At 41.4% G+C, this 16097-nt stretch overlaps 1 protein-coding gene across 1 annotated transcript in view; it reads left to right on the top strand.

Moving 5' to 3' along the window:
• met (MET proto-oncogene, receptor tyrosine kinase) overlaps positions 1-16097 on the top strand; it is a 124229-nt gene that overhangs the window by 85286 nt on the left and 22846 nt on the right. Inside the window, exons 8-10 of the mRNA XM_043709570.1 lie at positions 1663-1799; positions 7376-7540; positions 7619-7718. Coding sequence (XP_043565505.1) covers positions 1663-1799; positions 7376-7540; positions 7619-7718 — 402 coding nt within the window. The remainder of the gene's footprint in view (positions 1-1662; positions 1800-7375; positions 7541-7618; positions 7719-16097) is intronic.

Here is a 16097-nt window from a genome sequence, read left to right on the forward strand (position 1 = left end):
TAGCTTTCCTGAGATAAGGTGGTCAAAACTGCATATAAGACTTCAATTATATTCTTACAATAAAGGTTAACATTCCATTAGGCTTCCTAATAGCTTGCTGCACCTGTATGTTAGGCTTCAGTGACTAAGCATCAAAGACATCTATCTCCTTTGGTGCATCAACACTTTCCAATCACTTACCATTCAAGAAAAACACAACACATGTGTTCCTCCGTCCAAATTGGATAACCTAACATTTTTTCTATATTATTTTACATCTTCCATGTTCTTGTCCATTCATTAAGCCTGTCTAAATAATCCTGAATGTGAAAAGATTTAGTCAAACAAGACAAGGTCCCCAGTTTACCCCAATTGAATAACCCAGGTTAAAACACTCACCAGGTTTCTGTACTTAACAAGAAAATATTACCAAGAAATTGTCTTTAACCAATGGATATTAGGAAATCTGAGTTGCTAAAGTATAATTCTATAATTTCTGCTCTATCCTTTATTAAAATGCCCCCTTCATAAATAGACAGACACAAAAACTAGTCAAGATAAGAAAAGATATTGAGGGTGGAAAAGAAAAGAAGAAATGGGAAAACACAATTCAATAGCTGCAGTGTAGACAGGATTTGATTAATTGCTTTCTTTTTATTCCTTTGAATTCCTAGCTGTTGACGTAAGGTTTTAGATTATATTACATTACATTCCCTACAGTGTGGAAACAGGCCCTTCGGCCCAACCAGGGCCTGTTTCCACTAACCCTCCGAAGAGTAACCCACCCAGACCCATTTCCTTCTGACTAATGCACCTAACACTATGGGCAATTTAGCATGACCAATTCACCTAACCTGCACATCTTTGGATTGTGGGAGGAAACCAGAGCAAACCTACGCAGACACAGGGAGAATGTGCAAACTCCACACAGACAGTCGCCAGAGGCTGGAATCAAACCTGGGACCCTGGTGCTGTGAGGCAGCAGTGCCAACCACTGAGCCACCGTACCAATGTTGTTTGTACATTGCTGTACCTTTTCCTGTATTTGAATGTATTTTACTTCTCCTTGACTAGGGGATTTGCAGAGAAGTACGTGGAAGACAGATAATCATTAATGGAGATTTTCTAATACCTCCATATGAGAAAGAGAGAGAAAGATAGGCAGAGAGAGATTTTTCATGCTTTTGTTTTGCAGGTTAGATGATTCTCTACTGCACTCACTTACACAAACCATGGTCACCTATTCAGAAGCCAGTCAGATTGTCATTGTCAAGCAGTTTTCCTACAGCTCTAAACCCATTGCCACCATGGTATCTGTTTCTGCTCTCACATTTCCCAGAAAAAAACACAACACTGTTTACAACACACATTGTACTCCAATACACATGATTTTCTAAAACTACACCAATCGCTTTGCACAGTCTTCTTGATTTAAAGCAGTGCATTCCCTTTTTTTTAGTCTGCAGTCCAAAATGTAAAGTAAATAAAGAGATGTTTTAGAACGTTTGTAGAGCAGAAAGACTGTCTTCAAGAGAGAAGATGAAGAAAATTGGTAGGCAAAGATAGATGGAGTCAAAATTCTCAAAGAATATCAAAGTACCAAGAACTGTTTAGTTGGAATTTTCCCAACAATAAATGGTGCTTAGTTTGATTTCTTTTCTTTCTTTTGGACTTGGGGGACAGAATCCAGCTATTAGTCACATCTCCCCAACACATGGCCCCAAATCAGGAGGATCCACACTTACTCTTACAGGGAAATACTTGAACTGTGGAAGTAGAAGGGAAGTTTTAATTGGAGAGAAACCGTGTGAACTTAAAAGGTATGTTTTCTATTTTCTTTAAACATATATTTTTGAAAGGAGAACCTAAAATGTTATGAGTGCAAGATTCTATTTTAAAATCTCCCATTTGTTTAAAAGCTTGCATTGATTTGAATGAAGGCTCAGGTGTTGCATAAGCAAAATATTGTGGATGCTGAAAATCTGAATTAAAAATGGAAAATGCTAGAAACAGAGAAAAGTATGTTCATTTTTCTCTCTGCAAACATTGGCAGAAGTCTGAGTGTTTTGCAGCATTTCTGTTTTTTTATTGCAGTTGTTACTTGTTGCATTCATAGAATTTTTGTACGATGACGTGATAATGCAGTTATTCTGTTGAATTGTAAATGGCCAAATAGGGATATAAACTTGGGCGTAAAGGTGCTGTTGGAAGACACAGCATTTTGTTCACAGCTTTTTCTAACACCCAGCGAAGATTGTAGTCTGATAGTCCAACTGCCCCATCTACTGTTCCACCAGAAGACTGTCACAATTTACTAAATAATAGCAAGGTGACTATCGTTAAGAATCAAATTAGATCTGTTTCCTCAGAGTTTATTATCTTATTATGAGAAATGTGTAATCTTCTTGAGAAAGGTTATTGTACGTCTTATTAAAGAAAATCTTGTATTTTGCCTTTTCCTTCTTCTTTAAGCTATCAGTATTTTCTTATGGGGTGTTAGATATCACCATTTATTAATCAGAAGACTCACAACATCAATAGAACTGGTGGAATTCAAAAGTAATCATATATCATTGTAATTTTAGAACATAGAACACAGAAAAATACAGCACAGAACAGGCCCTTCGGCCTACGATGTTGTGCTGAGGATTAATCCTAATTAAAATAAAATAACCTGACCTATGCACCCCTCAATTCACTGCTGTCCATGTGCATGTCCAGCAGGCGCTTAAATGTCCTTATGACTCTGCTTTCACCACCACTGCTGGCAACACATTCCATGCATTCACAGCTCTCTGCATAAAGAACCTACCGCTGATGTCTCCTCTATACTTTCCTCCTAATATCTTAAAACTATGATCCCTCATGCCAGTCAATCCTGCCCTGGGGAAATATCTTTGGCTATTGACTCTATCCATGCCTCTTATTACCTTGTATACCTCAATCAGGTCATCTCTCTTCCTCCTTCTCTCCAGAGAGAAAAGTCCAAGCTTAGTCAACTCTCTTCATAAGACAAACCCTCCAGCCCAAGCAGCATCCCGGTAAACCTTTGCACCGTCTCCAAAGCCTCTGTATCTTTCCTATAGTAGAGCAATCAGAACTGGACACAATATTCCAAGTGTGGTCTCACCAGGGACTTGTAGAGCTGCATCAAAACCTTGCAGCTCTTAAACTCGATCCCTCTGCTAATGAAAGCCAAAACACCATATGCTTTTTTAACAACCCTATCCACTTGGGTGGCAACTTTGAGAGATCTATGTACTTGAACACCAAGATCCTTCTGTTCCTCCATGCTGCCAAGAATCCTGTCTTTAATCCTATATGCAGCATTCAAGTTCCACCTTCCAAAATGCATCACTTCGTATTTATCCAGGTTGAACTCCATCTGCCATTTCTCAGCCCAGCTCTGCATCCTGTCTATGTTGCACTGCAGCCTGCAATAGCCCTCGATACTATCAACGGCACCTCCAACCTTTGTGTCATCTGCAAACTTACTACCCCCCCCTCAATCTCCTCATCAAGTCATTTATAAAAACTACAAAGTGTAGAGGCCCAAGAATAGAGCCCTGTGGGACACCACTCAACACTGACCTCCAAGCAAAATATTTTACATCTACAACCAATCTCTGCCTTCTGTCAACCAGCCAATTCTGAATCCAGATAGCTAAATCTCCCTGTATCCCATACCTCCTGACTTTATGAATGAGCCTACCATGGAGAACCTTGTCAAATGCCTTGCTGAAGTCCATATACACCACATCCAGTGCTCGACCTTCATTGACCTGTCTTGTCACCTCCTTGAAGAATTCAATAAGATTAGTTGGACATAACCTGCCTTTCACAAAGCCATGCTGACTGCCTTTAATTATACTATGCTTTTCCAAATAGTCATAAATCCTATCCCTCAGAATGCTTTCCAAAACCTTGCTGACCACAGACATAAGACTGGACTGTAATTACCAGGGATTTCCCTATTACCCTTCTTGAAAAGAGTAACAACATTCGCCTCCTTACAATCCTCTGGTAAGACTCCCGTGGAAAGTGAGGAAGCAACGATCTTCACCAGTGGCTTAGCAACTTCCTTTCTCACTTCCCAGAGCAGCCTAAGATAAATCTGGTCTGGCCCTGGGGACTTATCAATCTTAATGTTTGCCAAAGTTTCCAGCACATCATCTTCATCAATCTTGATTTGTTCAAACCCATATCCCAGCTCCTCAAAGTAGTCATTCACAACAAGGTCCCTTTCCTTAGTGAAAACTAAGGCAAAAAACTCATTTAGGGCTTCCCCTATCTGCTCAGACTTCACACACGAGTTCCCTACACTATCCCTGATCGGCCCTACATTCTCCCTGATCATTCTCTTATTCCTCACGTATGAGTAAAATGCCTTTGGGTTATCTTGAATCCTTCCTGCCAAGCCTTTCTCATGACCCCTTCTGGCTCTCCTCAGTCCATTTCTGAGCTCCTTTCTGGCAAGCCTGTAATCCTCTAAAGCTCTGCTAGATCCTTGTTTCCTCCACTTTACATAAGCTGCCTTCTTCCTTTTGACGAGAAGATCCTTTGTTCTCGTCATCCAAGGCTCCTTAATCTTACCCCTTCTTACCTGTCTCAGAGGAACAAATTGAAGCTTCACTCACAACAACTGCTCCTTAAACAGCCTCCACATGTCTGTGGTGCCCTTTCTGTGGAACAATTGCTCCCAATCTGTATTTACCATCACCTGTCTGATAGCATCATAATTTCCTTTTCCCCAATTAAGTATCTTTCCTGGGTAACTGCTCCTTTCCCTCTCCAAAGCTGTGGTAAATGTGAGGCAGTTGTGGTACATGTCACCAAAGTGTTCTCCCACTGCGAGGTCTGACACCTGTCCTGACTCATTGCCGAGCACCAAATCCAAAATGGCCTCTCCCCTCATCGACCTGTCTACATACTGAGTAAGGAAACCCTTTTAAACACGCCTGACAAAACGGCTCCATCCAAACCATCTGCACTAAGGAAGTTCCAGTCGATATTGGGAAAATTGAAGACACCCATAATAACAATCCTGCTACATCTGCATTTTTCCAAAATCTGCCAGCTTATCAGTTCCTCAATCTCTCTACTGCTATTAGGGGTCTGAGAAAACCCCAGTGAGGTGGCTGCTCCCTTGCTGTTCCTAACTTCCACCCATACTGACTCAGTAGACAAACCTTCCTCAACAACCTTTGTTTCTGTAGCTGTGATGCACTTTATGATTAGGAATGCTCATATTCCACCCTCCCTGTTCTTTTTTAAATGTTCTAAACCCTGGAACATCTAGTAACCATTCCTGCCCCTGTGAAACCCACATCTCTGTTATGGGTACAACATCATAGCCCCAAGTACTGATCCATGCTCTGAGTTCATCATTCTTATTTCTGACATTCCTTGCGTTAAAGTAGACACACTTTAATTGATCGCTTTGTTTCATTGTGTGAGAAACCGTCCCGATAGATTCTCTACATCCTGTCACTGTCCCATCTATAACTGCCCCCCTCTCAGATATGTAGCTCTGATTCCCACCCCCCTGCCAAACTAGTTTAAACCCTCCCGAATCACACAAACAAATCTCCCACCCAGGACATTTGTGCCCCTCTGGTTCAGATGTAACCTGTTCTTCATGTACAGATCTCACCTTCCTCAGAAAGCATCCCAATGGTCTAGGTATCTGAAGCCTTCCCTCCTGCACCAGCCTCGCAGCCACGTGTTAAGCTGCATTCACTGACTGTTCCTCACTTCACTATCTCATGGCACCGGTAGCAAGCCCAAGATCACTACACTACTCGTCCTGCTCTTCAACTTCCAACCTAGCTCTCTGTAGTCACTTTTCAGATCCTCAATCCCTTTTCTAGCTATATCATTGGTATCAATATGTACCCTGATTTCTGGCTGCTCACCCTCCCCCTTCAGAATCCTGTAAACCCGATCAGCGACATCCCGGACCCTGGCACCTGTGGAGCAACATACCTTCTGGGAGTCCCATTCCTGACCACAGAACCTCCTGTCAGTCCATCTAACTATTGAGTCCCCTAGTACTAGTGCTTTTCTATTCTCCCCCCTTCCCTTCTGAGCCACAGTGCCAGGCTCAGTGTCAGAGACCTGATAACTATGGCTTTCCCCTGGTAGGCCATCTCCACCAGCGGTATCTAAAACAGTATATTTATTGCTATGGGGAACAGCCACAGGGAATCCCTGCCCTATCTGTTGGTTCCCTTTCCTCCCCCTGACTATAACCCCCTGTCCTTATCCTGTGTCTGAGGAGTGACCACTTCCCTATACATCTCTAAACATGCAACTGCCCTATCCACCATACACCACTAACCTGAAAGCCCACACAGGACTAAACAAAGAAAGAGAAGGAAAGGAAAATAAAATGAGAAAACCTGAAAACTTTACCGAGTTTACAGACTCTTAGTAAGGTTAGAGGAGGTGGGTGGGAGGTGTAGGGTCTCAGGTTTAGATCTCACCCACTTAAAAATTTCCCTGCAGCCCTGGTTTCTCTCCGCCCTCTCTCCTCACTGCTCCTCTGACAATACCTAATTAATTTCCATATTCAAAGCATTATAATAAACGCTTATTCAGTTTATTACCATTTCAGAAGCAATATTCTGGTCCTTTGCTGATGTCTAGCACACAGTGAAAGTTTTATTGTTAAATTCAGTCAGTGGAGATTGGATGGGTGTTAGTATGTATCATTACCCAATATTTAGTGATATTGACTTTTCAGAGGTTAGAAAGACAACTTTACCTCAGCAGTGCTGTCTGGGTTATTGTTAAACTCAATTGGTTAGGACGTTATCAAATAGAAAGAGATATTTGCCATTATTTCAATTAAACAGTCTGTGCTAGTCACGTCCAGATTTCCTTTCTTCCCTTACTCATAAATATTGGCAGTTGTTTCTTTTAATTCTCACAAGCAGTTACTTCCTTTTGCTCCTCAAGCCATATTTATCTACCATGATCAATTCTACAGGAACTGATTCTTTCACAAATATTGCTGGCAGTACCTCACACCAGTGTCAGTTATCTGAGCAGGATCCTCGTCGCTGAGCTAACTGACTGTGGAGGCCGACAAAGCTGAACCCAATTTCATTGTCACTCCATATCCAATTTTGTCTGATGTTTACAAGCGTACATTATTCAGCAGAAGGCAGTGACTCTTCATCAAGAGCAAAACATTATTTCATTTTTATTTTCCTTCCCAGTTCCAGATTGATGGGGTCAATGCATCATCTTAACTTTTTCCATGGCAAACACCAAATAATTTTGCATTGGCTAGGAAATAAGCCTGGAATTGTGTGGTCTTTGATCTTTATAGTTTAGTGATACTCTGACTTCTTAACGCCGATTTTTCTTTTTTTCTATATATTATTTCCAGCATCTCTGAAACTAGGATTGAGTGTACTACTCCTGCCCACACAACTGCACTGACCCACTCTGTGGTTTTAAAAATAGACTCTGCTATCCGTGAGGTCAAAAATGCTTTCATGTACGTGGAAAATCCATCTATCCATAATATTTATCCAGTTTGGTCATTTAGCAGGTAAGATACAGTCTGTAACTGAATTTTAATCTTTTTAAGATTATTCACTGGGAGCTGATAATATTCTCTTCATTTCAGTGGAGGCAGCACAGTTACAGTAAAAGGAGCGAACTTGAACTTTGTACAATCCCCACTGATGGTAATCACTGTACAGCAAATACCAAAGACTTTTCATGTGGTAGGTTTAACATATATTTCTGACATGATCTGACCAACTATTATTGTTACATAGGAGATCAGCACAGGTGTTAACTATTCACCATTCTAAATTGTTCTGACATTTTGTTCAATCATGGCAATATGCAGATAACCTTCATCTACCTGCATGGTTCTAACTTTCTTGATGCTATTTCCAATAAAAGTCTGCCACTCTTAAGTCTCGAAGAGATCAATTGATCCATTAACTGCAGACTTTTAGGGGAGGGATTTATTTACTAGCCTTTACTGCTAGGGGGTTGACAGTTTAAGAATAGAGAAGTCTTGTTACAACTATATAGTTATTGGTAAGGCTGCACCTGGAGTACTGTGTACAATTGTGGTCCCCATATTTAAAAAAGGATGCATTATTATTGGAGGCAGTTCAAAAAAATCTTAACCCTAAAATGAAATGGTTGATTTATGAAGAACGGTTAAACAGGTTAAGCCTGTATTCATTCGAATTTAGAAGAATGAAGTATTAGATTAGATTCCCTTCAGTGTGGAAACAGGGCCTTTGACCCAACAAGTCCACACCAACCCTCCGGGATGATCTTATTGAATCATGAAAGATTCTGAGGGGTTTGACACATAGATGTTGAGAAAATATTTACACCAGTGGGAGAATCTTAAACTAGGACACATAGTTACGGAGTAAAGGTACACTCATTTGAGACTGAGATTGAGATACAAAGGAATTTCTTAACCTGGGGAGGGTGAATGTCTGAAATTCAATACTCGAGAGAGTTGTGAAGGCTAGATCACTGAAAGTATTTATAGAAGAGGTGAATTTTTGAAATATCAGGGAGTTGAGCATTATGGTGAGCTGCACGAAGGAGGAGTTAAGATCTGGGGCAGATCAGTCATTGTCTTGAGCAGTTGAATGACCTACCCCTTCTCCGATTTCTTGTTTTCTGTGTAGAACACCAACCTGACCTGAAATGTTATCTCTGCTCTTTCTCCATTGATGCTGTCTGACCTGCTGAGTATTTCAAGGTTTTTCCACTTTATGTTTCAGATGTCAGATATCTGCCGTATTTTGCCTTTGAAGTAGTGATCCTGGATTTGATTTTGATTGTAGCTACAATGTAACCCATGTTAATCTCTAGAATCTCATTGAATAGAAGCAAATAAGCAATAAGAAACTGCATAATGTTAATGCAGATGACCTCAGCAGAGCATATTGAATGCATTTAAACACTGGGGGCTAGAAGTTAGTCTGCTTCATTTCTTGGTAGTGGGGTAATGAATCTTGGCCCTCATACCTGTTCCACCGGAAGTAGGCAGTGTACAAATTTCAATCTGCCTCCTTATTAAAGCTGAATGCAACCCTTACTGCTGACTGGGGCCCATGTTTAATATGGGCCTACTTTTGTATGTTCAGCTAACTTCTAGCTCTTAAAGGCATGTGTCCCTCTTAAACTGGTGAATAGAATGTTACTTGAGATTGATATTGATGCACATTTGGATGACGAGTATGGAGGTACAAGTCAAGGAGAGGGCCCGGATTCACAAATACAGCACTGGAAGCATTGGTGACCAAAAAGAAGAGAGACCTAACTCCACAGAGAGCTATGAAGCCCTTGAGTGAGAACCTTTGACAGGAGTGGGAGCAGGTAACAAGAGGTTAAGAGGTATAAAAGTGTCTCATATGTGATAGTGAGTTTAGTTGAAAGGGGCACATTTAAACAAGGCGGAGGTACACGACTATGTTCTCACTTCCACTTCAATTAAGCACTTGATGGAAAGACTCATGGACAGCATTCTCACTGTACTACAGCTGAAACCTTTAAGTGATAATTGCCCAGTTAAGGGCCTCGTCTTGCCACCATTGGTATTAACACAGTAGTGAGGCAATGGCCTCGTGGTGTCATCACTGGATTGTTAATCTAGAGATTCAGGTTAGCTGGAAAGGCAGGTTTGAATCCCACCAGGCAGATGGTGAGATTTAGAAACTCATGATGGCCATGAATCCATTGCTGATTGTCAGAAAAACCCATCTGGATCACTAATGCTCTTTAGGGAAGGAAACAGCCATCCTTACCTGGTCTATGTGTGACTCCAGACCCATAGCACTGTGGTTGACTGTTAACTGCCCTTTGGGAACTCAGGGATGGACACTAAATGCTGGCCCAGCCAGTGATGCCCTCATCCTGTAAACGAATAAAGAAAAAGAGAGAGCAGGGCATCTTGCCATGGGTGGAACAATGCCAGAAGGATTTGTTGCCTCTAGAAATTTTGATAGATACCCCTACCCTACAGAGGTCCTTCAAGGTCCCATCTCCTATCTTCCCTGCAACATTTGAGCCCTTGACAACCACTACCTCCTCCCACCATTATTTAGCCTAGCCTGAGATCCAGCAATGAGGCAGGCACTAGTAGAATGCATAAGGATGGATAGTTTGTATAATTGGGTGTGATGTTGGATGAAGATGCCAATGAGAAGGTTTTCATAGGTGATCTCTATTCTTAGATGGTAGCCATCTCAGTCAGATATAAGAGCAGGCAATGGTTAGTTCATTGTGGTTATGGGATGTGGTTTAGTTGTAGAGGAGCCTGTTAATGTACTTTTAGACAATTAATGTAGTTAAAAAGGGTTCAGGTTATTTCTTCCCTCTCTCACACTCTTATACTGCCTCCTCCCAAGGTGGCCTCCAGATGTCTCATGACATTCTCTTGGTAACAATGTCATGGGGAACAGAGTGGACCCCATTAATTTTAAGATGCACCCTGATCTAAAATAGAGGGCTCCCCCAAATGGCGAAAAGTGCCATTGCTTCAAAATGCCAAATGTTTGCTCAGCAATGTTTTGTATGATTTATTTCTGCTCTATCTTGATGTGATGGCATGACAGAGTGATGCGGACTATGGAATTGAGGTTATGGGTCATCTTCCAGATGCAGATATGTTAGACCTTTTTGTCTTTAAGAATCCAGCCTCTGGCTCCTGCTGCATGCCCGAAGTAAGTCGGTATAGCTGATTGGTCCAGGGTGAATGCACCATGGCTGCTGCCAGGATAATGAGTATTCGCCAAACTCTTATTCTTTGCAATGATCACACTATTGGAAATCCATACTTTAGATAATTAATGTAGTTAGAAAGGATTCAGGTTATTTCTTCCCTCCCTTAGATACATTGGTGAAGCCGCATGTCCTTTCCTCTTGCTTGTTCCATCTCAATGGGATGATCATATAATCTCCTCCTCTGGAATAGATGAACTCAGTGACCCCTCCCCCACCTGTACTCCAACCATCAGTGTTCTGGAATATGTTGACACTGTCTTCTATTCCTGCCTGGACCCTCGAACCTTTAATTCATTATCTCTCGTGGGCAAACACCACCTTAATATGAAGCTTTAAATTGGTTTGTAGGACTTGAGTCTCCTCGAGCACTGAATTAGGTGTAAGTAGAAGAAACTTTTAATGGGTATAACCTTTTTCTCCTCTTCCTTTTCACAGAATTACCCTTGCTGCAGTCTCTTGTCAATCTTCTAGTCAAAGCGCATTGCAACCACAGCCCCTGTAACTCATGCAGCACTTCCTGTCCTCTCCATGAGCTCCCAAAAACAAAGCTCCCAGAACACAAAAGCTGTTACACAGTGACACTTAGACACACTTGACCAAAGGAGAACTAATGCAAAAGCACCTCACCTGTAACTTGTTGTCTGACCTTTCAGATAACGCTACTGCTTGGCCAGGCTTGCATTTGCTCACGTGTTTACTGAGTGTGGGTTGAATACATTGAATTGGTCTCGTTGCTCCAAGTTTGCAAATAGAGCTTCAAATCAGGACCAGTTTAGTTGCAGTTTTTAACACATGCTCTGGAAGCCCAGATGATTATCCTTACTAACGTAGGGTGTTACATGGGCCATACGAGAAGCAGCAGGAAGCACAGCACAGCTTACTTGAGCCTTCAGGTTCCATTGTGCTATCTACAGCCTTGCTGTGTATGTGAATTTCATGCCAAAATTAAAGTTAAAGATTGATTTAATCAGCCTTCCACAGTTACATTCCACTGGGTTTATGCTCTTAGGCATTGATGCCTTAATGTTTGAGTCAGGTTACATTATTGACAGGTTCCAGCAGGTTACTGGTCTGCAGTTTCAACACCTTGCACTGCGTAAGGATCTGACTGAGATAGCAGAGGTGAACAGATTTGAAAATAATTTAATTGAAAACACACAGAGTTGCTCAGGATGACTCAGTGGTTACACAGTCACAGTAGAGTTGCTTAGTTCTGGATATGGGAGAGTAATAGGAAAAAAATTGAGAACCGGTTTACAAGAGATTTCCTTAGAGATAGAGCAGTGAATGCTTCTTGATTGGTTACCTAATCCCCACCCTCTCATTTCTCAGAGCACCAGAAAGTTCTCTTGCCTGTAGTGAACACATTGAGGAAATGCATGGACTGGGTGAGCAGATAAGTAAATCCGATTAGCATGTGGTTTGGGCAAGTAATTGAACAAAAAGATTGGAATCATTTGGTAGGGAGGGTGCTAACTGCTACTGAACAGGCAGCCAACTAGGTAGGCCAGGGAACAATTAAGACAGGTAGAAAAACACAAGCATTATGAAGCATTCACAAGTGGATCTGTGTGAAAGAATGCTGACAAGTACCTGGCCATCATTTGTTTTCTATCATGGGTTAAGGGAATTGCTGGCTAAGTTGATATTCATCCTTAATTTCTGTTGGACAGGGTGGCTTGCTAGGCCATTTCAAGGACAATTTAGAGTCAACCATATTGCTGTGGGTCCAAGGTGACCATGTATCCTGGAATTAAGAGAACTATATTTGAGGCAGTTGTCTTGTGTCCAGAGTTGTTTCTTGCTGGATGGCCTTTATCCTGTATTTTTGACTCCTACCTTTGTGCATATGCAGTATGCATCTATACTCCTGTGCTGTGCAATTATTCTGGTTGTCTACTATTATATTTTTGTCAGCATCTGCTACAGACTAAAGTCTAATGTAACAAACTGCCTTCTGATTTGTTTTCCAGTCAAAAGTCATCAAAAATTTGAGTTTTTATAGCATAGAAAGAGGCCCTTCAGCACATTGTGTCTGTACTAGTCATTAAATATCCTTTTAGCCGAATCTCATTTTCCAGTATTTGACCCATAGAATTGTATGCTGTGGCATTTCAAGTGTCATCTAACAAGCTCTTCATACCTTCAAGGTTCCTGCCTCAACCACCCTTTCAAGGAATGAGTGCCCATGACCCTCTGGGTGAAAGAAAAATCTTCTAAAATCTCTTCCAAACTTCCTGTACCTTACCTTAAAACTATCCCTCCTATTAAGGGGAAAGCTTTCTCCCTATCTACGTCCCTCAGCACTTCATACACCTCAATCAAATCCTCTCTCAGCCTTCTCTGCTCAAGAAGAACAAGTTCAGCATCTCTAGTCTCTCTTCACAGCTAAATTGTTCCAACCCAGGTAACATCCTGATGAATCTTTTCTGCAACTTTTCAAGGGACCTGTTCAAGTGTATTCCTGTACATTGTGGGAAGTTAACGATCAAATTGTGGGGCCCCTAGCAGAAATATTTGTATCATCTATAACCGCAGGTGAGGTGTCAGGGGACTGGAGGATGGCTAATGTTGTACCTTTATTTAAGAAAGACTGTAAGAAGAAGCCTGGGATCTATTGACCTGTGAGTCTGACATTGGTGATGGATAACTTGTTAGAGGTGATTCTGAAAGATAGGATTTATTTGCATTTGGCGAGGCAAGGATAGATTAGGGATAGTCAGCATGGTTTTATGTGAGGGAAGTTGTGTCTCATAAACTTGATTGAGATTCTTAAGGAAGTAACCAAAAAGATTGATGTTAAAAGTCACACAACATCAGGTTATAGTCCAGTAGGTTTATTTGAAAACACTAGCTGTCGGATTGCTTCCAAATAAACCTGTTGGACTATAACCTAGTGTTGTGTGATTTTTAACGTTGTACACTTCAGTCCAACACCAATACCTCCAAATCAAAAAGATTGATGAGGGCAGAGCAGTAGATGTTGCTTACATGATCTTCAGTAAAGCCTTTGACAACGTTCCACGTGGTCGACTAATTGGTAAAGTTAGATCACATGGGATTCAATGTGAGCTTGTCAATTGAATTCAAAATTCATTTGACAGTGCGAAATAGAGAGTGGACATTTGATTTTCAAACTGGAGGCCTTTGATCAGTGGTGTTCCACAGGGATCAGTATTGGGTCCACTTTTGTTTGTCATTTAGATATACGATTTGAGATATATGATAAGAATATAGGAGGAGTGGTTAGTAAATTTGCAGATGACACCAAAATTGGTGGTATAGTGGGCAGTGAGGACTGTTTTCTAAGGTTACAAAGACATCTTGATCAATTGGGCAATGGATTGAGGAGTTTATTTTGGATAAATTAATATTTGGATTAATAAAAATAATCTGGTCACCATGTTATAGGAAGGATGTTATTAAGGAGCGGGTTCAGAGAAGATTTACCAGACTTTTGCCCGGAATGCAGAGTTTGACTTATAAGGAAAGGCTGGATAGGCTGGGAGTATTCTCACTGCGGAGGAGGAGTGGCCTTACAGAGATTAATGAAACCATGAGGAGCATAGATAAGGTGAATAGCAAAGATTTTTTCCCCTAGGGTGGGGGTGTTCAAAACTAGTGGGTGTGTTTTTAAGGTGAAAGGAGGAAGTTTTGAAAAGGTCATGAGGGACAACCTTTTTGTACAGAGTGATTCATGTGTGGAATGAACTGCCAGAAGAAATGGTGGATGCAGGTACAATTACAATATTTAAGAGACATCTGGATAGGTATATGAGTTGGAAAGGTTTGGACAGATATGGGTCAATTGCAGGCAAGTGGGCTAGTTTAGTTTGGGAACATGGTTGGTGCAGACTAGAGTCATAGAGTCATAGAGATTTACAGCATGGAAGCAGACCCTTCGGTCCAACCCGTCCATGTCGACCAGACATCCCAACCCAATCCAGTCCCACCTGCCAGTACCCGGCCCATATCCCAGCAAACCCTTCCCATTCATATACCCATCCAGATGCCTCTTAAATGTTGCAATTGTACTAGCCCCCACCACTTCCTCTGGCAACTCATTCCATACACGTACCACCCTCTGCGTGAAAAAGTTGCCCTTAAGTCTCTTTTGTATCTTTCCCCTCTCACCCTAAACTTATGCTGTCTAGTTCTGGACTCCCCCACCCCAGGGAAAAGATTCTGTCTATTTATCCTATCCATGCCCCTCATGATTTTGTAAACCTCTATAAGGTCACCCCCTCAGCCTCCGACGCTCCAGGGAAAACAGCCCCAGCCTGTTCAACCTCTCCCAATAGCTCAAATCCTCCAACCCTGGCAACATCCTTGTAAATCTTTTCTGAACCCTTTCAAGTTTCACAACTTCTTTCCGATAGGACGGAGACCAGAATTGCACGCAATAGTTAGACAGAAAAGTCTGTTTTCTTGTAATATGACTCTAGTGCAATCAAATTCTTTCTATACTGGGGCAACCAAAACTGTACTTCAGCTGTGGTCTAACATTATACACAGCCCCATGATAATCTCCTTGCTCTTGTATTCAATGCCTTGACTAATAAAAGTAAGCAACACATATGCCTTCCAAACTACCTTATCTACCTGTCCTGCTGCCTTCAAGGATCTATGGACAAACACACCAAGGTCCCTTATTCCTTATTGGTCCTCCCAAAATGCATCATCTCACACTTTTCAGGATTAACTCCTATTTGCCACAGTGCAACCCATCTGACCAGCTTTTTTGTGTCATCCTGTAGCCTAAGGCTCTGCTCTTTCACTATTTACCACACCACCAATTTTTTTTGTCATCTGCAAAATTACTGGTCATACCACCACATTCATGTCTAGATTATTAAAGTATACGAGAAACAGCAAGCAACACAGCACTGAACATTGTGATATGCCTCTGGATACAGGCTTCCATTCACAAAAACATTCTTCAACTATCATTGTCTGCTTCCTGCCATTAAGTCAATTTTGGATCTAATTTTCCAAATTGCCTTGGATACCAAAGAGTCTTAGCTTCTTAATCAGTCTGTTATGCAAGACCTAGTCAAAAACTTTTCTGAAGTCCATGTGCGTTATATTGACTGCACTACCCTCATCTACACACCTAGTCAACTCTTCAAAAAATTCAGATTTGTTAGACTTGATTGCTCTCTTACAAATCCATGCTGATTATCTTTGATTAAGTTTTACTGTCCAGAGGGGCTATCAATTCTGATAGTTTCCTTACCACAGATAATCAGGCGGCATCCAAGGGGCAGGAGAATCAATATTTCCAGCATGGCCCCTTCATCAAGAAAGCCATTTCCTGATAAAAGGCTTGTGCTCAAAAT

The sequence above is a fragment of the Chiloscyllium plagiosum genome, chromosome 19 (genome assembly GCF_004010195.1).
Source record: "Chiloscyllium plagiosum isolate BGI_BamShark_2017 chromosome 19, ASM401019v2, whole genome shotgun sequence".
Taxonomy (NCBI): domain Eukaryota; kingdom Metazoa; phylum Chordata; class Chondrichthyes; order Orectolobiformes; family Hemiscylliidae; genus Chiloscyllium; species Chiloscyllium plagiosum.